The sequence below is a fragment of the Punica granatum genome, unplaced genomic scaffold (genome assembly GCF_007655135.1).
Source record: "Punica granatum isolate Tunisia-2019 unplaced genomic scaffold, ASM765513v2 Contig00550, whole genome shotgun sequence".
In the NCBI taxonomy this organism is placed as follows: domain Eukaryota; kingdom Viridiplantae; phylum Streptophyta; class Magnoliopsida; order Myrtales; family Lythraceae; genus Punica; species Punica granatum.
In genome coordinates this window covers 1-21,602 of record NW_022204408.1, presented here as the reverse complement: position 1 = coordinate 21,602, position 21,602 = coordinate 1, and the positions used below count along the sequence as shown (strand labels likewise).

At 48.5% G+C, this 21,602-nt stretch overlaps 1 protein-coding gene across 1 annotated transcript; it reads right to left on the bottom strand.

The window, feature by feature from the left end:
* Positions 1-12,490: 12,490 nt before the first annotated feature.
* LOC116191016 lies at positions 12,491-14,939 on the bottom strand. Its single transcript, XM_031520216.1, has 7 exons — positions 14,687-14,939; positions 14,475-14,575; positions 13,950-14,287; positions 13,458-13,717; positions 13,075-13,151; positions 12,913-12,972; positions 12,491-12,661 (listed from the first exon to the last, which is right to left on the bottom strand). Exons 1-7 carry the CDS (start codon positions 14,937-14,939, stop codon positions 12,491-12,493), a joined length of 1,260 nt encoding a protein of 419 aa, XP_031376076.1.
* Between the last annotated feature and the right edge of the window lie 6,663 nt (positions 14,940-21,602).

The following is a 21,602-nucleotide window of genomic DNA, read 5'->3' as shown; positions in this document are numbered from 1 at the left end:
CCCGTAGGGATCGTCGGCTCGTCGTCCCCGGCCGAGGACCGTCAGCCCGGGGAGGCCTAGGGACTTGTGACCGGGATTTTCTCAGTGTTCCCTGAATGTCTTGAGGCGCTCGGGGATCGTCGTGGGGTGCTTGAAGATCGTTGTGATCTCTGTTTTCCGTGGAAATGCTCCGAAGGTTCGCCGAGAGACGTTCGTGCCCACTGAAACGTAGCTCGGGAGACCGAGTCGAGTTTCGGAAGGTTGTCTGGAGCTTGTTCCCCGGCCCTGGTGGTCCTTGGATGCCTGTAAGCCCGTTTTGAGGGGCCGTTTGCTTGTCAGTGGGGCGAACCCCGGGAGCTCTGTCAGAAAAGGCGTCCGTGGGGGATTGGGGTGTCCCGGCTTAAGCAGGACGCCCCGGAAATGCGCCCGGACGTGTCATTGGTCACTTTGGCACTGAGAGGAATTTTTGGAGTCCCATATTGGGCACCTTTCGGTGCTTCGGTGACTCGGTGATGAATAGTGCCACAGTGTGAGCTCCGTCGTTTCGGGGATTCCTTGTTCGTTCGTTCTTCCGATGGCTTTCCTCCGCTTTTCTCAGTAGACCGTGCTCTTCTCCTATTGCTCATGACCCCATGCTCGCTTATTTGTCTCTGATTGCCGGGTGATGAATAGTATCCCGGGCCTCGGTCGGAAATCCTCGTGTGGGAAGCCGGTGGGACAAAATGGGGTGCTGACATGGGGCTCCAAAAATCCCTCTCAGTGCCAAAGTGACCAATGACACGTCCGGGCGCATTTCCGGGGCATCCTACTTAAGCCAGGGCACCCCGATCCCTCACAGACGCCTCCCGGCGAGCCTTCGGGGTATTTCCACGGAAAGCAGAGACTACAGCGATCTTTGAACACCTCACAATAATCCCCGAGCACCTCAAGGCATTCAGGGCACACTGAGAAAATCCCGGTCAAAGTCCCTAGGTCTTCCCGGGCCAACGGTCCCCGACCGAGGACGACGAGCCAACGATCACCCACGGGGCAAAAGGATCGCCAAAACGAATGCAAGAATGCACAAAGATCAATTGGGGGTCGAGGGGCGCTAAACTCCACTCCGAACGTCCAAACATGGCAAAACCGACTCTCGAGGCGCCGAGTCGCCCGAACGTTCGTCCGCACGACGCGTGGCGATATTAGGCTCGTTCAAGTCCTCGTCATTCAAGCATTCCAAATCCATAAATTAATTGGACATCGGAGATCGGACGCGCACCCAATCAAGTCTCAAGCATTTTCCGGCTTTTTCCCTCAATCGAACGGGACCCACAGCTCAGCCAAGCCAAGCCGTCAAGCCGCGGCTCAACCCCAAGCCACGGCTCAACCCCTCCAAGCTCGGCTCGCCCGCAATCAGCCGTGGCTTCTCCCCATGGCCGGCGGCTCAAGCATTCCCCACCACACAATTCAAATTTCCCTCACTTCTTTCACTTCCTCTTACACATCCATCACACCCATCACTCTTTCTCTTCCTTTCCCCACACTCAACATGACATCTACCCCTCCCTAATCCTCTTGGAATTTTCGGCAGCCACCCTAAGCAATTCGGCAGCCCATGCTTAGCCCTTAATCCGCAATCGACTCCCCTTAATCAAGCCATTAGCACATCCTATAAGTTCCCATTGATCATTAGACTTAATCACTCTCTCCATTCTCCTTCTCTCTCAAGCCAACTTCTCTCTAGAATCCTCTCAACCTCCAGCCCATACACAAGCTACGTCCCGCCCCTTGCCAAGGCCGAAACCGGCCAAAATCGTCGGAAAACCACCCGGTATTCCGGTAACCACCCGACCCGACTTAAGCCAAAAATCACCAAAGTCCATAGCCTACATATTTTCAGCCTCCTAAGTCCATTTCCGGGCTTAGATTTCCTATTTGAAGCCTCCAACACCGAGTTCTGATCGTGCGAAGAGTCGGGTCTCCTAGGCGTTACCGGGTGCATATCGGGTCTCCCGACGTGCCGTTTCTTCCCACGACTCCGGAGAGTCGTGCCATCACATTCAAAGGGTTCCTCACAACCCTCACCCTCTCTCATGAAGAGGTGGTCACGATCCAAGGGCCGATCCACCGTGCACAACCACCGTTTCGTTGTTTTTCAATTACCGGGTTTTCTGTGATCATACCTGAACTTTCTCTTACATTTTCGAGCTTACCCAGGGCTTGGCACGTTCGGGACTGCCCATAGTCGTGTAGATCCGTCTCTTAGGAGTCCAACGAGTCCGACCTTGCACCGTGCCGTGCCCGGAACTCACGTGCCTACCCGTTTTTCCACAAACTGCCGCGGCTGCCAACCTTTGGGTCACCCACCCGTAACCCTCCATCCGAGTCTTGCGACTCCCGCGGCCACCTGCCCGACTCTTTTCCTCGTATATCGGGGCTAGGTAACGTCCCTCTACAACTTAGAAGAGCTAGGATCTTCGATGTTTGTTCGCATGAAATGTTAATGTGACTTAGGGCACCCGAACGCATGAAAGACGTCGTTTTCTTTTCGGATCTTAGCTTCCATGCAATCCCATGCAACGTTACGATGTTTCATTCTTTTGCTACGTCCATATGTTATAAAATGCGTATGCCATGACGGGGAAGGGTCATGGTCGGAGCGGGAGAGATCTCCACGTCGAGGAGGAGCCACGAAGGCTCACGGATGACACCCATTGGAGGGCGCCGTGAGCCTTCCTAGGTCATCCTAGGACACGAGGCTCTCTCTCCTTCTTCGAATGTGTTCAATCCCCCACGTTTCAGTTTTTTTATCATGATATAACATGCATGCATAGCGTGAAACGATCCGAATCCGTGAGGATGAGACCGCCACAGACTCGAGGAAGCCCTTGAGCCTCTCGGCCAAACCTCACAAAGGGGGGCCTTGAGCCTCTTCGGTTCCCTAGGGTCCATGGCCCTCTCATCCTTCCCGACTTGACAATTTCTACGTTCGTAATGTCTCCCATGACGATTGAAATGTGATTGCATGACGGGAAAAGTTCAGAATCTAGGGAAAAGAGGCCTTAGAGGGCTCGGTGGTGCCAAAGAGCTCACGGCCACTCCTTTTGTGATGGGGCCGTGGGATCCTTGACTCATCCGAGACCTAGTGGCTCATTATACCATGAGACCGGGTGTTTCCCGTGATTGATTTTTGAATCTACCTCTAAATGAGTCCATCTCATTTGTTTGGTTCCTTTAATATATCGTTCGTGATGGTGTTATGTGATCATTTGTGCAATGAGAGCCATGTCAACATTGATATAATAAGAGGTGTTAATCTTGTGTGAACATGCGTGTTGCATGCAAAGGGACGGTCAAAAGCTGATACGGAAATCCATCAACACTTGTAGTGGGTCAATGGCATTCGGCCAACTATCCCTAAGGGATGGCCAAAAGCTCCGAGACCCCCTTCAAGTGAGGATCGGTCTCTATTATCATCTTAGATTCGTTCTTTGGAATTGTTTGTGGCTATGTTCCTCTTTAATTGATGGGTGAATCTAAAGTAAGTGTTAGACATGTTAGGCCCGGATAATTATCTATTGAAGTTGTAATCATGAAATGGAACAATGATGAACATCTAAGAATCTCACAAACGGAATAAACGGGACGTGTCAGTCGGCTAATCAAATCACTCGGACTAAATAATTGGACAAATTGATCATTAATTCGTAAGCGCATCGATGGTTCATGGAACGGTGGAAATGCCCTTTTTCGTTAAAAGTTCACAATTTCAAAATACCGAGTCATGTAACACGAATAGAATTAATGTTTATGGAGTACTCACGTGCCATGACTCGAGTCCGGGCCCGATTTGAGGCGGCCCGAGTCGGGGCACGAGAGTCCTTCTCAGACTCCTTCGTGTGACGCGATCTCCAATTTATACACGAACATCGCAATTTCATCATCCAAGGGCACAACAGTCATTCCTTGATTCACCGATACCCTAGGCGCTAGGGAGTCAGAAACACCTCGATCTATGGACAGAAAAGGGCTACCTGTTCGGGTACGAGTCTCATTCGCACAGCCTATTCCGTCCACTTTCGGTGTTTCTATCTCCTTATCGTAGATTCGGTGGGAAGCATTTTATTTCAGTTGCAAAACGCGAACAACCGGATTAATCATACATTCGGCCTAATCGAACCCTAGATAATGGATAGGCGGAATAATAGATCCCGATCTAGAGTCAAAACACGAGTTTGGTTAATTCGGTGAAACCTCAGTGACACTTAACTGAACAAGAGTCTTAAAATGAACACATACATGTAATCGGCCTAGTACCCTATTGTAATCCACCGTCTATGTTTGCCTAGGTTAGATACATTGTTTGCTAATCAACCCCGGTTAATAACTGATTAAGTCACGTATATTCGGCCTAATACACAATTCGTTTGTATTCACCGACACTTATCAGTAATTGTCAGTTGCTTTCTGTGTTGTGTCAGTTTTATCAGTTTTCTTCCGTTTTATTCTTGCTTTTGTTGATTTATTGCGATTCGGGCCCGAACCCATAAGTCACATGTTGCACGGGGTCCAACGCCCCAAATCACCGAACACGAGGTCCAACGCCTCTTAACTCACTGAGAGCGTGCAACCCGAGTGCGGAATGAGATCTAACCTCGATTCACCGTCACACTCCGAATGCGGCCTATGTGGAAGGCAGATTCGGATTGAGCGTGTGAAACGGGTTTAGATATCACACGGGAGCTCGATCGATTCAACGGTTACAATGGAAACGAATCGGTTTTCCTGCAAACCGTCGGTTCGATCGGACCCGACCCCCGGCTCTTTGAGCCCGCGTTGCCTTAATTTATTTGTCGGTCATTCAAAACACACGGTGAGCCGGAGCGGAATATTGGCCCAATGCAAACCGATCGGGGTCCATTTACTTATTCAATTGTGTTTTGTAATTATTCGAGAGAACATTGTGAGGAGTTCGTTTGTATATTCATTCGTGCACTTGTAAGGATCCCCGATCGGCGAGCGAGAGGTCCGAGTGTCGAGTCGATTAAGTCGGTCTACCGTTATCAAAGGATGAGTAAGCTCGAACAATCATGGTCTCGGTTCGCGCAGGGAATCGGCCATCACGATCCGAAGAACTGTAACGCTAAGATAGCAAATCGATTCCTTGACTCACAAGTTTACTCATCTTTTGGATTCTAGGCCCAACTCAATCGATTCATCGAATTTACGGTGTCAAAACGGGCGAGTCGAGTGCAACTTTAAATCACGCGATAAATAAATGAAATGGCAAGCCTAGCAAGCTAGAGTACCGAAAGGGCGTGCGGGATATAAGCCCGCACGTAACAGAACCCCTGAATCCGGAATTTTCGGTTCCGTACGACCATTGTCTTAGCATTTAGGTGTACCCCGTACCCCTAGACTCGAGTAACTTGCCGACCCTCGACCCTCAGGTCGTAAAATGGCAAGTGGCGACTCCTTCTCATGTGAGTCTGTCGCGCGTCCCCGGGAAGGTGGACACTTCCAAGCCGCGTCGCTTAGACTTCGCGCATGCGTGTCCCGACGAGATTAAATTCGGGTGCGCACAGATGGTATTGGAGAAGATGGAACTGACGGTCTCCTCTATCCTATCCGGAGGTGTTTCCTTTGGGACCTTTGCCGCGGTCAGTACCCGGAGGAGGGCCTCTCGGTGAGGTTCCGAGTTGAGGAGGAGAGCAAAGAGTGAGATGTGAGCCAGGGACTTGGCCATTTGCTCGACCACTTTGTACTCGCTCGCCTTTATAATCTTCATGAACGCTTCGGCTTCCTCTTCGGTCACCCTCTTGGATAGAAAAGGTGAGCTTTCGGGCACTGCCCCAACTTCCGTGGCGGGCGCCTTCCTTTGTCCCTGATTGCTGGGTTCTCGTGCACTCGCCCCGAATGTGTCACACCCATGACACTAAACTGTTGCTCTACACTCCCGATGCCTCCTTCATAGGTCCAGGGGACCTTACTGTCTGAGTACGGTTCTCGAGCGGGGACATCCACGATTGTCAGCACCCCATTTTGGCCCACCGGCTTCCCACACGAGGATTCCCGACCGAAGTTCGGGGCACTATTCATCACCCGGCAATCAGAGGCAAATAGGCGGACACGGGGTTATGAACAGTGGGAGAAGAGCTAGGTCACTGAGAAAAGCGGAGGAAGGCCATCGGAAAAACGAACGAACAAGGAACCCCCAAAACGACGGGGCTGGCACTGTGGCATTATTCATCACCGAGTCATCGAAACACCGAAAGGTGCCCAATATGGGACTCCAAAAATCCTTCTCAGTGCCAAAGTGACCAACGACACGTCCGGACGCATTTCCGGGACAAGCCACATGAGCCGGGACACCCCAATCTCTCACGGACGCCTTTTCTAACAGAGCTCTCGGGGCCCGCTCCACTGACAAGCGGACGGCCTCCCCAAAACGGGCCTACAAGCACCCAGGGACCACCAAGGTCGGGGAACAAGCTTCAGATGACCTTCCGGAACTCGACTTGGTTTCCCGAGGAACGTTTCAGTGGTCACGAACGTCTCCCGGCGAGCCTTCGGGGCGCGTCCACGAAAAACGGAGATCACAACGATCCCCGGGCTAACGGTCCTCGGCCGAGGGCGACTAGCCAATGATCCCCCACGGGGCATAAGGGCCACCGAAACGAATGTCAAGATGCACAAAGAGCAATTGGGGACCGGAGGGCACTAAACTCCGCTCCGAACGTCCAAACAGGGCAAAACCGACTCTCGAGGCGCCGAGTCACTCGAACGTTCGTTCATGCGACGCATGGCGACATTAGGCTCATTCGAATCCTCATCGTTCAAGCATTTCAAATCTTCAAATTAATTGGACATCAGATGCCGGATGTGAGCTCAATCAAGTTTCAAGCATTTTCCGGCTTTTCTCTCAACCGAATGGGACCCACAGCTCAGCCAAGCCGAGCCATCAAGCCATGGCTCAACCCCAGCAGCCATGGCTCGTCCCCAAGCCACGGCTCAACCGCAACTAGCCGTGGCTGTTCCCCAAACCCGGCGGCTCCAACCCTTTTCCTTTTCCCACCACCACCCATTTCAAATCCCTCTTACACACTTACATCCATCCATCAACTCCCATCTCTTTCCATCAACTCCCATCAAGCCTCCACTCATAAACCCCACCCTAATCCCCTAGATATTTTCGGCAGCCCTAGCTTAGGCCCCTAAACCATGATTAAACTTCCCTAATCAAGCCGTTAGCCACTCCTATAAAGCCTCTAGCATCATTAGTTCTAATCACTTCTCCATTCTCACTCTCTCTCAAGCCAATCTCTCTCCAAAATCCTCTCAAACCCCAGCCCACTCCTACGTTTCCGTCCGGCCCTTGCAAAGGCCGAAACCGGCTAAAATCATCGGAAAACCACCCGGTATTCCGGTGACCACCCGACCCGACTTAAGCCAAAATCACCAAACTCCCTAGCCTACATATTTCCCACCCCCTAAGTCCATTTCCGGGCTTAGATTTTCGATTTGAAGCCTCCATCATCGCGTTCCGCCCACGCAAAGAGTCGGGTCCCGAAACCGTAACCGGGCGCATCCGAGTCTTCCGACGTGCCGTTTCTCCCTACGACTGCGGCGAGTCGTGCCATCACGTTCCAAGGGTTCCTCACAACCCTCACCCTCCCCCGTGAAGAAGTGGTCACGGTCTGACGGCCGATCAACCGTGCACAACCATCGTTCATCCGTTTCTCTCTTACCGGGTTCCTCACATTTTTACCGAACTTTCTCTCACGTTTTCGGGTTTGTTTAGGCCTTGGCACATTCGGGTCTGCCCACGGTCATCTAGATCCGCCTCTTAGGAGTCCAACGAGCCCGTCCTTGCACCATGCCGTGACCGGAGCTAGCGTGCCGACCTTGTTCTTTCCGAGTTGCCGCGGTTGCCATCTCTCGGGTCCTTCAACCCGTAACGTCCAAGCCGAGTCTAGCGACTCCCACAGCCACTTCCTCGACTCTTTTCCTCGTATATTGAGGCTAGGTAACACCTCTTCATAACTTAGAGGAGCTAGGACTCTCTATATTTATTTGCATGAAATGTTTATGTGGTTGGAAGACCCGAATGTATGAAGATGTTGCTTTCCCTATTAGATCCGGACTTCTCCATGCACGCCATGCATCGTCATGCATTTATTGTTCCTTATTACTTTCATACACCGTGAGAGCATGCATACGTAATGTGGCATGGCCAAATCTAGGAGAATGAGACGGTTATAGACTCGAAAGAGCCAAGGAACCTCTCGGCCAAGCCTCCTAGATGGGGAGCCGTGAGCCTCCTCGACTCCTTCGGGTCCATGACCGCCTCATCCTTCCGGATGGGGTCATCCTCGCGTTCGAAAAGGGTCCTAACCGAGGCTAACACACGACTAAGTGAGGGAAATGACTCGGAATCTAGGAGGGGGAGCCTTTGGGAGGTTCGGCTACCACAAGGAACCCACGGCCACCTCCTTGCAACGGGGGCCGTGAGGCTCCTTGGCCTATCCGAAGCCTTAGGGCTCCTCTTCCGTGATGCCGTGTGATTCCCGTGCATTATTCTTAAGATTATCATGAAATGAGCTAATATTGTTTGTTGATTTCGTGAAAATGATGCTCTTTGAGTGTCTCATATGTTTATTTGTGCAAATTGGGTTTTTGTCAACGTCGATTTGGTGAAATGTGTGTTATTATCTCGTATGTGTCATTTGTTGCATGCGATGGACGGTTAGGAGCAACGTGAAAGACCTACCGAAGCTCAGGCCGGGTCAAGGAGTATTCGGCCACTCACCCTTGAGAGGTGGCCGAATCATCCGTGACCTCGTGGGAGTCTCGGTTGGCCTCTCCATTATTCCAAAGCCGGTCCTCGGAATTATTCTTAATTACATGCCCTTTTAATCGTTGCCCACGCGTTTATTACTTATTGGATATGCTAGACCCGAATCTCACCCGTCAAAACCGAAACCGCGACATGAAATAATAAATATCGAAAAAATCTTACGAACGGGGTAACGAGACGTGTCATTCGGCTAAGTAAGTCACTTGGACTAAATAATTGGGTAAATTGGTCATTAATTCGTAAACGCATCGATGATTCATGGAACGGCGTGAATGCCCTTTTTCATCAAAAAGCTCACAATTTCAAAATACCGAGACACGTAACACGAACAGAATTGATGTCTAGCGAGTACTCATGTGCTATGACTTGAGTCCGGGCCCAATTTGAGGCGGCCCGAGTCGGAGCACGCGAGTCCTTCTTAGACTCCTTCGTATGACGCGATCTCCGATTTATTCCGAACCTTGTAATTTTATCCTCCAAGGGCATAATCGTCGTTACGTGATTCACCGATACCCTAGGCTTTAGGGAGTTGGAAACACCTAGAACTATGAATGAGAAAGGACAACCCATTCGGGTGCGAGTTTCATTCGCGCGGCCCATGTCATTCGTTTTCAGTGTTTCTTTCTTCCTATTGTAGATTCGGTGGGGATCATATTATTTAAGTTACAAAATACGAAGAACCGGATTAATCATACATTTGGCCTAATCGAATGCTAGATAATGGATAGGCGGAATGATAGATTCCAATCTAGAGTCAAGATACAAGTTTGGCTAATTCGTTGAAACCGCGGCGACACTTAACTGAATAAAAGTCATAAAACAAACATACATATGTAATTGGCTTAGAACCTTATCCTAGCCCGCCCTCTATGTTTGCCTGGGATAGATGCATTGTTTGCCAATCAATCACGGGTAATAACTGATTAAATCACGTATATTCGACTTAATACACCACTTGTCTATAGCCACCGACCATTGTCAGTTGCTTTCTGTATTGTATCAGTTTTATCAGTTTTCTTCTGTTTTATTCTTGCATATGATGATTTATTGCGGTTCGGACCCGAACCCACAGGTCACGTGTTGCACGAGGTCCAACGCCTCTTAACTCACCGAGCGCGCGCAACCCGAGTGCGAAATGGGATCTAGCCTCGATTCACCGTCACACTCCGAATATGGCCTATGTGGAAGGCGGATTTGGACTGAGCGTGTGAAACATGCCCAGATATCACCCGGGAGCTCGATTGGTCCAACGGTTACAGTGGGAACTAATCAGTTCTTTTGCAAACCATCGGTTCAATCGGACCCGACCCCCGGCTCCTTGAGCTCACATTACCTTAATTTGTTATCGGTTATTCAAAACACACGGTGAGTCGGAGCGGAATATTGGCCCAATGCAAACCGATCGGGATCCATTTATTTCATTCAGTTGTATTCTGTAATTATTCGAGTGTACATTGTGAGGATCTTATTTGTATATTACTCATATACTTGTAAGGATCCCGGTCGGTGAGCAAGAGGTCCGAGTGTCGAGTCGATTAAGTCGGTCCATCGTCATCAAGGGATGAGTAAGCTCGAATAATCATGGTGATGCGTACCTCACGAAGGATTGTGAAACCCGACGACCAACTTGAATCGATTCCCAGATCGCCAAACACAGATTTAGATAAAGAGGATTATTGACCCGTTGTTTATAGAGAAACAAGAACCAACAATATCAAGACAAGGATTATCGACCCGTTGTTTATGAAGAAACAAGAACCAATAATATCAAAGTGTACCGAACAATCACAAGCTGTCACACTTGCTCGTTCGAAGGAGTTCAATGAAGAACAAAGGAGAAAATCTCACCAAAATACCAGAATAATCTACCTCTGATCAGCTACTCAGCCTCCTTTATATAAGCTTAGGAGAAACTGGAAACTGACAAACTAGGCAACTGGAATATCCTTAGTTTCCTAAAACCAGAAATAACAGAGGAAACTAAATAAAAGCTATCTAGAATAGTTGGCAGTCTTTCATTCCATCTTCAGCATCTCATGGCAAGTCAAGTGAATAAAGGCCTTTGGAGACCCAATTGAATTAGACTCCTCTTGGCCCAAAAAGCCCATCAGCAAGCTCTCCATAGCTTGTTGGATTTGTTTGGCCTTCGCCCGTGTGATTGGCCCACTCGGAACATGCAAGCCTCCAAGATCTTGTGCTTCGGTTCCCTCTTCACGAGTCCGACTTCCAAGCTCGTGTGTATCAACCTCATTCTCATGCCCATGATCCTCATCATTCTCCCTCTCTTCAAAAGGATTCGTCCTCGAATCGAAACCTACATTAATTGGAGAAAGATCAGAAACATTAAAAGTTGGGCTAACATTATACTCACCTGGTAAATCTATTTTATAGGCATTATCGTTTATCTTGGCTACGACTTGGAATGGTCCAATTCCTCGTGGACTCAATTTGGATTTCCGTTGGTTTGGAAATCTTTCCTTTCTCATATGAACCCACACCCAATCTCCTGGCTCAAAAATCACTTTCTTCCGTCCCTTGTTGGCACGTTCAGCATATTGTTTATTCTTCTTCAAGATATGTTGCCTCGCTTCTTCATGAATCTTTTTCACCATATCTGCCTTTTTCTTTCCGTCAAGACTAGAAATCTCACTCATAGGCAAAGGAATTAGATTCAAAGGTGTTAATGGATTAAAACCATACACAATCTGAAATGGTGAAAGTTAGTAGAAGAATGTACTGTACGATTATAAGCAAACTCAATAAACGGTATACAATCTTCCCAAGACTTCAAATTCCTTTTTATGACTGTACGAAGAAGAGTGGACAATGTCCTATTAACCACCTCAGTTTGCCCATCCGTTTGGGGATGACAAGTAGTTGAAAATAATAATTTAGTTCCTAACTTCCCCCACAGGACGCGCCAAAAATGACTCAAGAACTTAGCATCCCGATCGCTAACTATGGTCTTAGGTATTCCATGCAATCGCACTACCTCCCTAAAGAACAAATCAGCAATATGTGTGGCATCATCAGTTTTGCGACATGGAATAAAATGAGCCATCTTAGAAAATCGATCCACAACTACGAAAATGGAATCTCGTCCTTTATTAGACCTAGGCAATCCTAGGATGAAATCCATGGATATATCAGTCCAAGGCTCATTAGGAACAGGTAAAGGCATATACATTCCATGGGGTTTGACTGTTGATTTCGCCTTCTTACAAGTAATACATTTAGAGCAAATTCTCTCCACATCTCTCTTCATATGCGGCCAAAAGAAATGTTCTCTCAAAATATCCAAAGTCTTAACTACCCCGAAATGACCCATAAGACCTCCCCCATGCGACTCAAGCACAAGTAATTCACGCATAGAAGAATTAGGAATGCACAGCTTATTCTCCCTAAATAAGAATTCATCGTGCTTATAGAACTTACCAAATGCACCCTTTTCACATGCACTATATATAACACCAAAGTCAGAATCTTGTATGTACAACTCCTTAAGATGTTCAAACCCAAGAAATTTAGCATTTAGAGTAGAGATAAGTACATACCTCCGTGATAATGCATCAGCTACCACATTTTCGCTTCCTTGCTTGTACTGAATCACGTATGGAAACATCTCTATGAATTCGACCCATTTGGCATGTCTCCGATTCAGCTTGTTTTGCCCTTTCAATGCTTCAATGATTCGTGGTCCGTGTGTATGACAAATTCCTTCGACCACAAGTAGTGCTGCCACGTCTCCAAAGCGCGGACCAAAGCATAGAGTTCCTTGTCATATGTAGAATAATTCAAAGCGGCTCCATTTAGCTTCTCACTAAAGTAGGCAATCGGTCGTTTTTCCTGCATCAAAAAGCACCTATACCAATCCCGGAAGCATCACATTCAATCTCGAAAGTTTTCGAAAAATCAGGTAAAACCAATAAAGGTGCAGAACAAAGCCTTTCCTTAATCAAATTAAATGCTTGCTCTTGCTCTACTCCCCATTTGAAACCTATATCTTTCTTAACCACTTCTGTCAATGGAGCAGCCAAAGTACTAAAATCCCGCACAAATCGCCTATAAAAACTAGCTAGACCATGAAAACTTCTTACCTCGGTTACGGATTTCGGCGTCGGCCAATCCTTAATTGCTTTCACCTTTTCCTCATCAACCTGAATACCCTTGGAACTAACAACAAATCCCAAAAACACCACTTGATCCATGCAAAATGTACATTTATTCAGGTTAGCATATAATTCTTCATGTCTCAATACCTGAAGCACGCATCGCAAATGATGAATATGATCCTTCAAGCTCTTACTATACACCAAGATATCATCAAAATATACAACTACGAATTTTCCAATGAAAGCACGCAAAACATGATTCATGAGCCTCATGAAAGTACTAGGCGCATTAGTTAACCCGAATGGCATAACTAACCACTCATACAAGCCATGTTTTGTTTTGAAAGCCGTTTTCCACTCATCACCCTCTTTCATCCTAATCTGATGATATCCACTTTTCAAGTCTATTTTTGTAAATAACGTGGAACCATGCAATTCATCCAACATGTCATCTAATCGAGGAATGGGATGTCGATACTTTACCGTGATTTTGTTTACAGCGCGGCAATCAACACACATTCGCCAAGTACCATCTTTCTTTGGCACCAGCAACACCGGGACCGCACAAGGACTCATGCTCTCACGCACATGCCCTTTAGCTAAAAGCTCGTCCACTTGCCTTTGAAGTTCCTTTGTCTCCTCCGGATTAGTTCGATATGCTGGCCGGTTCGGAATTGCGGCTCCTGGCACAAAGTCGATTTGATGCTCAATTCCCCTTATTGGTGGCAAACGATTGGGTAACTCCGTGGGAAAGACATCTCCAAACTCTTGCAAAAGAGAGGTAACACAACTTGGCAAAGAATAATTAAGGTCAGAAAATAAGCCTCCTTGTAAACAAACAAGATCATTGGGCGATTAGCTTTGAATGCACTCTTGATCTCTCTTTCTTTTGCATAGAAACTCATTTTTTTCTCTTTCTCTCAACTAACTCTTTCCTCTCATCTATAGCTGAACTCTCTTTCTTTTACTATCTCGAATTTCTTCCTCTCTAGTCTTACCAGTTTCCTCTCTCACTTGCTCACTCTTTTTTTCTTTCAATCTCAGCTTCTACATCACTTTTCTCACAAATTGATCTCTTGATTCGGAGTTGACCCTCATACACCTGATAAGGTGTCAATGGAACAAGTGTCACCTTTCTACCATCATTGACAAAAGAGTATCGATTCTTATACCCATCATGTATTGCCTGTCTATCGAACTGCCATGGCCTCCCAAGCAATATATGACTAGCATGCATGGGCACTACATCACAAAGAACTTTATCCTTGTATCTCCCAATTGTAAAGGAAACCAGAACTTGCTTGTTCACCTTCACTTCTCCACTTTCATTCAACCATTGCAGCTTATATGGCCTAGGATGCTTCAATGTACGCAATCCCAACTTGTCAACAAGTAATTTACTAGCCACATCACACACAGCTACCCCCGTCAATGATCAAACTACATACCCGATCCTTCACTTAGCATCTAGTGTGGAATATATTTTCCCTTTGCACATCATCTCTCTCTTCTTCCTTAATTTGTACATTCAGTGCTCGCATGATTACTAAGGCATTCCCCTCAGCAGCATATTCATAATCACTACTAGAATCATCTTGTGTTGGCATTGAATCACTTTCCTCCTCTTCAGTTTCAATTTCCCCACTATCTAGCATGATCATTGCCCTTTTATTTGGACATTGAGAAGCAATATGCCCAGACCCCAAACACCGAAAACATTTGATATCTCTATTCTTTTGAGGTTGGGATGTAGAGTTACCTCTCTCCTTGTTGTCCCCTTGACTCTTGCTCATGCTCTTTTCAGCATTCGATTTGGGTTTCTCTACTGGTCTTGAGCTGGCACCCCATTTCGACTTCCAATTTGAAGATCCTGAATAAGAATCGCCCTCATGCTTGGCTGGTCTCCCTCTCTTGAGTTGCCGTTCTACTTTCATGGCCATGCTAACCATCTCTTCTATCTCCACATAATGTTGCAACTCCACCACATTAGCAATTCTCGATTCAAACCACATAAAAACCTGGCCATAGTTGCCTCTTCATCTTCTTCAATGTTTGCCCGAATCAAAGCTATTTCCATCTCCTTGTGGTAGTCTTCCACGCTCCTCGTCCCTTGCCTTAGACTTTGCAATTTTAAATGCAAGTCCCGATAGTAATACGAGGGAACAAATCGCCTCCGCATGACAGTCTTCATCTCCTCCCAGGTCTCAATAGGTCTTTCATGGTTCCTTCTTCTTTCCTTAACCAATTTGTCCCACCAAACGATGGCATAATCAGTGAATTCCACCGCTGCAAGCTTCACTTTCTTCTCTTCCGAGTAATTGTGGCAATCAAATACAAGCTCCACCTTCCTCTCCATTCGATAAAAGCGTCAGGGTCATTCCTCCCTTGAAAAGGTGGTATCGTCATTTTAATACTCCCAATATTCCTATCTACTCCATCTCTAATTGCTTGATCTCGCCTACCATGTCTTCGCCCCTCATTCCTAACTCCTCTGGCTCTCCTCACACTTCCCACGGATGCAATTTCATCATCTTCCTCATAATCTTCATCTTCTTCATCGTGAGAATTCGCCGGCTGGCGGATTAGTCTCCTTGCATTGGGAACTCGCACATGCTGCCTGGGTTGCTCCCTCTGCATTTGATCAATTCGTTGATCTTGCCGGTCCATTCTATCACGGATATCTCCAAAAACAACTTCCAATCTCTCGAATTGTTGTTGCATGGCTTTCAAAGTAAAAGCAACATCTTGCTGGCCGGCATTACTTCCATCTCCGGTTGTAGATTCATTGCCTTTTCCTGCGAAGCTCATGTTTGCACTATGAAAAGAAAATTGGTGTTAGGACCTCACAACCACTCGCTCACGTGTTTGCCCTCAAATTATCGTCACTCAAACACTCGTGTTTCGCTCAGTTCAATGGCTTTTTCCCTCTGATACGCTCACCACTCTTGCCTCTTTCCACTCTAATTTCCTCCTAAAGTTCTTTAAAGAACTCAGCAACTCACAAATCAAAGGCAACTAGCTCATAATAATTCAAAACAGCAATTAATATATTGGCCCTAACTTGGACACAAACGAACAGGGAAATAAATGGCTAAAGGAAAGTTAACCAAGGAAAGATTTTTTTAGGAATGAAGAAAGGAATATATCAGAGTAATATATGGATGGAAAAATATGGAGGATGATATAGGGAAGGGAATATGGAAGATCAGGTATAGGGTAATTAATGGGAGCAAAATCAACGCAGATCAACAACAAGGTAAATAACAACTTTAGAATACTCTGATGTAAAGAATCCGGATCAAATTGACACCGATTTTTTTTTTTTTCAGCTCTATCTTTTTTTTTGGCCGAATTCTTTTTTGCCGTCCATTTTTTTTCAGCTCTATTTTTTTGGCCGATTTTTTATTTTTTTTTGCTGTCTCTTTTTTTTTTGGCTACTTGTCAATCCAGAATGAACAAGCTAGATGGAATGAAATTCAACGAATTGAAACGTAAAGGATAGGATAAACCTGATTTGGAGCCTGATGCTCTGATACCAAAATGATGCGGTCCTCACGAAGGATTGTGAAACCCGACGACCAACTTGAATCGATTCCCAGATCGCCAAACACAGATTTAGATAAAGAGGATTATTGACCCGTTGTTTATAGAGAAACAAGAACCAACAATATCAAGACAAGGATTATCGACCGTTGTTTATGAAGAAACAAGAACCAATAATATCAAAGTGTACCGAACAATCACAAACTGTCACACTTGCTCGTTCGAAGGAGTTCAATGAAGAACAAAGGAGAAAATCTCACCAAAATACCAGAATAATCTACCTCTGATCAGCTACTCAGCCTCCTTTATATAAGCTTAGGAGAAACTGGAAACTGACAAACTAGGCAACTGGAATATCCTTAGTTTCCTAAAACCAGAAATAACAGAGGAAACTAAATAAAAGCTATCTAGAATAGTTGGCAGTCTTTCATTCCATCTTCAGCATCTCATGGCAAGTCAAGTGAATAAAGGCCTTTGGAGACCCAATTGAATTAGACTCCTCTTGGCCCAAAAAGCCCATCAGCAAGCTCTCCATAGCTTGTTGGATTTTTTTGGCCTTCGGTGTGATTGGCCCACTCGGAACATGCAAGCCTCCAAGATCTTGTGCTTCGGTTCCCTCTTCACGAGTCCGACTTCCAAGCTCGTGTGTATCAACCTCATTCTCATGCCCATGATCCTCTCATGGTCCGGTTCGCACAGGGAATCGACCATCACGGTCTCACTGCACGGAAGATCCATCACGGTCCGAAGACTGTAACGTTAAGATAGCGAACTGATTCTTGACTCACAAGCCACTCATCCTTCGGATTCTTGGCCAACTCAATCGATTCATATATTTACGGTGTCAAAAACGGGTGAGTTAAGTGCGACCCTAAATCACGCAGTAAATAAACAAAATGGCGAGCCTAGCAAGCTAAAGTACCGAAAGGGCGTGCGGGATATAGGCCCGCACGTAATAGAACCCCCGAATTCAGAATTTTTTGTTCCGTATAACCATTGCCTTAGCATTTAAGTGTATCCCGTACCCCTAGACCGGGGTAACTTGCCTGCCCTCGACCTTCGTCGTAAAATGGCAAGTGGCGACTCCTTCTCACGTGCGTCCGTCGCGCGTCCCCGGGAAGGTGGACACTCCCAAGCCGCGTTGCATAAGCTTCGTGCATGCGTGCCCCGACGAGATTAAATTCGGGTGCGCACAGCTTGGGGACTCCACTGGGGATATCTAGAGGGTTCGGGCTCAATCCCGTTTGCTTGCTTGCTTGTTTATTCATCGCTTTCCGCATTTCCCGCTTATCTAGTTTACGCATTTTATTTCCCGCACATGCATTGCACATCATACTAGATTCTTGGGGACCTTGTCCGACATCCCACGGGCACCAATATAGGAAGCTAGGTTAGTCAGAGGTTCCGAGTAAGGGAACGGATCGAGTCGGCTATGCCACCGAACCGGCCCCCAAAGATCCTCGCTCGATTTCAAGGAATTCACACCCTTGAGTCGGGAGCTCCCATCCCTAGTTAACGGTTCTCCCAGTAGCACCGAAAGCCATGCATACACAGGGACCGTCATGCTGGACCAATTTACCTCCATGCAGTCAACCGACCCAAAAGTCGAGTCCTTGAGTCAGCCCGTAGTTTTTTTTTAGGACGGGTATTTTGTTGTTTTTGTAAGAAAGAGCGATGTATACTGTAAAGAACACCACTATAGTTTATCTTTTCGCACTGCATACATTTTTTCGAAAAAACTTAGGACATTGCATTGATTTGATTCTAAAAACGTTAAGCCGGCATCTCCTCCATCTAGGTAAGGATGGACCGCCCGGCTCCAGGTCTTAGGCTCGAAGCAATCACGCCACCAAGGCAAGACATCATGCACATCTGGAGGACTCTTCGACCGGTGGACCACGCATTCATCCAGGGCATCATCGGAGACGTGGTTATGCTCACCGAGACCCCGGTGGATTGGATCTTCTTGTGGACCGCCGCCGAACTTTGGGATCCCGAGCACGCGGTATTCAATTTCCAGGGGACGGAGTTAGCCCCTACGATCGAGGCGTACACGGCACTCATCCAAAGGCCTATATCATGATCCACGGCATCTTCGTGCCTAATCCGTTCACAACCGTCCAAGGTCAGCTCTCCACTCTCCTCCACATCCCTGCTCAAGACATCCACGAGGAGCTCCACGAGAGATGGGACCAAGGCATCCGGATCGCATGGCTCTCCGATTGGACGCTCCTTCGCGCAACGACGCCTACAACGTCTTCCTATCAGCGCGATGCCTGCCATGGATTCCTACTCTTGGTCTTTGGCACTCTCCTATTTCCGTACTCGCCGAACCTCATTGACGGGGCTATAGCCCAAGTCGTCCTCCAAGCGGTGGGAGGCCATAGTTACGTAGAGGCTTTTTGGCTGAGACCGTCCGGTCTCTTGACTATGTTAAGGAGGTTCGGCTCGGTAGGATGAGGGGATCCCCGCACTTACTCCAGATTTGGCTTCTCGCCCATATCCGCCCCTTTTGTTCATCACATCCGTTCTCCTACATTGCCGACGAGCGTTCGCTGATCGAGCGCCTGGTACCAGTTATCCCACCTCCCGAGCACAGTTTCTCGGAATGGAGGCGTTTTTGGCGTGAGTTAACGCTCGCACGCTTCCTATGGGTCGCTCAATGGAACCCCGGCGGCCCCATGATCACGGGATGTCCTGGAATTGTGGGAGTCCCCTTCTCAGCCATTTGGGGAGCACACTCATATTCCCCGGCCGGGGTAATCAAACAGCTCGGCGGCCTGCAAGACGTTCCCGCCGAGGCGGACCGTCTACCTTTCTGCATCCAGTGGGCCGACTCTACATCAACGGCCCCCGCAAGATTCCTACAGATCCGAGAGGTTCGTCGCCAACGGGACGCTAGCATCATACAGCGTCTGTACTTCCCCGAGCACCCCACCGACGACGAACGAGTCTTCGCCGCCACTTCAGCATACGTGGCTCGGTTCTATGCACGGGGATTAGCATCGCCGCAACCGTCCCATGCCGCCCCGACTCCCGCGCTACATCCACCCTCGCCCCCGAAGCCGAGAGTTCCATCCGAACGGCCATGCACGCGGAGCTAAGGGCCATCAGGGAGGAACGGGATAGGCTCCGTTGCGAGCTTGTTGACTCCCGTGCAGAGGTCGCGGACTACAGGGAGCTTCAGATACAGCTGACTCGAGCACGCGCCCGGGTCGCACACTTAGATCGGGAGATGGCCCGCTTGAGCGCGGAGTTGGATCGAGTACACAAAAGGGTGCGCAACATTGCCCACCCCTAGGATTAGCCGACGCGCCCATTTTTGCCCTCGCTCGGACCTACGCTGCTTTCAAGCGGCCACCGAGCGCAAAGGGAGGCCGGCTTTACGTTTATGTTCCTTTCTTTTCCGTCGTATGTTCTATTTTGAAAAAATTATGGAACTTGAAGCTGATCAATGTAATGACATTAGCATTTTGAAAGCTCATGCATCTCATACATCTTGTCATTTACTTATTCCGCACTTATCGTTTGAGATATCGGTGTTTGTCCTTATACACTCTTGGAATCTAGGTGATCACAACTGGCGTCACACCGCTACCCGACTCGTCAGCGTCTTAGGATGGCAGAAGGGGATCATGTTGATGTTTCCGAAGAAGTCAACCCTTCGGCCCCAGCCCTCTCTCAACCACCGCAGACACACGCTCCGCCGCCTCTCACTCCTGCAGGCGTACTTCCGGCATATTCCGGCGCACTTCCAACACATCTCCGCCTCCGGCGTCTTCGGGGGCGCCCCTGCCACCGGCCTCACCAACTTCCGCCGCCACCAATGACCAAGCCCGCATTGCGGCCCTCGAAGGCACGGTCAACCAAATGGCCACTAACATGGCAGAGCTGCTCGCCTTGCTCAGAGGACCTAACCGGGCCTCCTCGAGCTCCACACCTCCGCCAGGACCGGGACTAACAGTCGATCCAACCCCGTGGGCTCCACCGACCCAAGCCCCGGAGAACGTTGAGGCCCCCGCACCGTCGACGCTGTATACATCCACGGTTCACCCCTTCACTACTCAACTTCCGCCACCGCCGGCCCCATCGGTAGTGCCTCTTCCACAGCTACCCTTCTATCCTCGGAGCACGTCCTGTACGCACCTCCGCCCGTTTCCATACCGGCCCCGGCTATGGCCTACACGGTACCCCCGCCGACGTTTTTCCCGGCATCCACCGCACCTGCTCCGACTCACCTTCAAGCCACAGAGCTTCCTCCCTATCCGTCTCTACAGCCTCACGCCGGCCTCTCCTACCAGGCGCCGCCCCCCATAAACACCACCTTCCACGAACCGGGCACGCCGACTCATGCGGCTCAGTTCGCCTCGCCGACGCATTTCTTCCCCGAGGTCGACGCCGAACAGGAGCGAGACTCAAAGGATCAAGAAGGAAGAAAGAAACGATACGGGCCTTGCAAGCGGGTGACGCTCGTCCCGATGCGCGCCACGGCGACGGTAGCCTATTCCCGGATATGCAGTTGCCCCCCAAAGTTCAAGATCCCGGAATTCAAGACTTACAAGGGCACGACAGATCCACGCCATCACCTCCGCCATTACCGAGGGAAGATGCTACAATATTGGGAATACGAGGAGTTTGTCATCCACTCCTTCCAAAACAGCCTGTTGGGATCAGCCCTCGATTGGTTCATGTCACTGAAGGTTGAGGACATCCCGACGTGGGAGGATCTCTCCCGGAAGTTCACCGACCAATACCGATATTGCGCGGAGACGCCTCCCACCCTCTTGGAGCTGAGCACGAAAGAAATGGCACGGGGCCAAAAGTTCGAGGAGTATGCCGCCAAATGGCGTGCCCAAGCCGCAAAGCACATTCCCCGATCAACAAGGCGCAACAGATCCAATTGTTCCACTCCACACTGAGAGGAGTGTACTATTCGCACCTATTGGCACACACTTCGTCATTCTCTAACCTCATCGAGGCCGGGGAGAAGAAGTTGGATTTGGGCATCAAGCTCGGAAGGATGGAGGACCCACTAGCAAAGGAGAGAGTCGTCGAAGAAGGTCCCCGCGACATCATCGTCTTCAAGTGGGAGAAGGGGAAAGGAGTTATGGGAATACCGTCAACACGGCCCA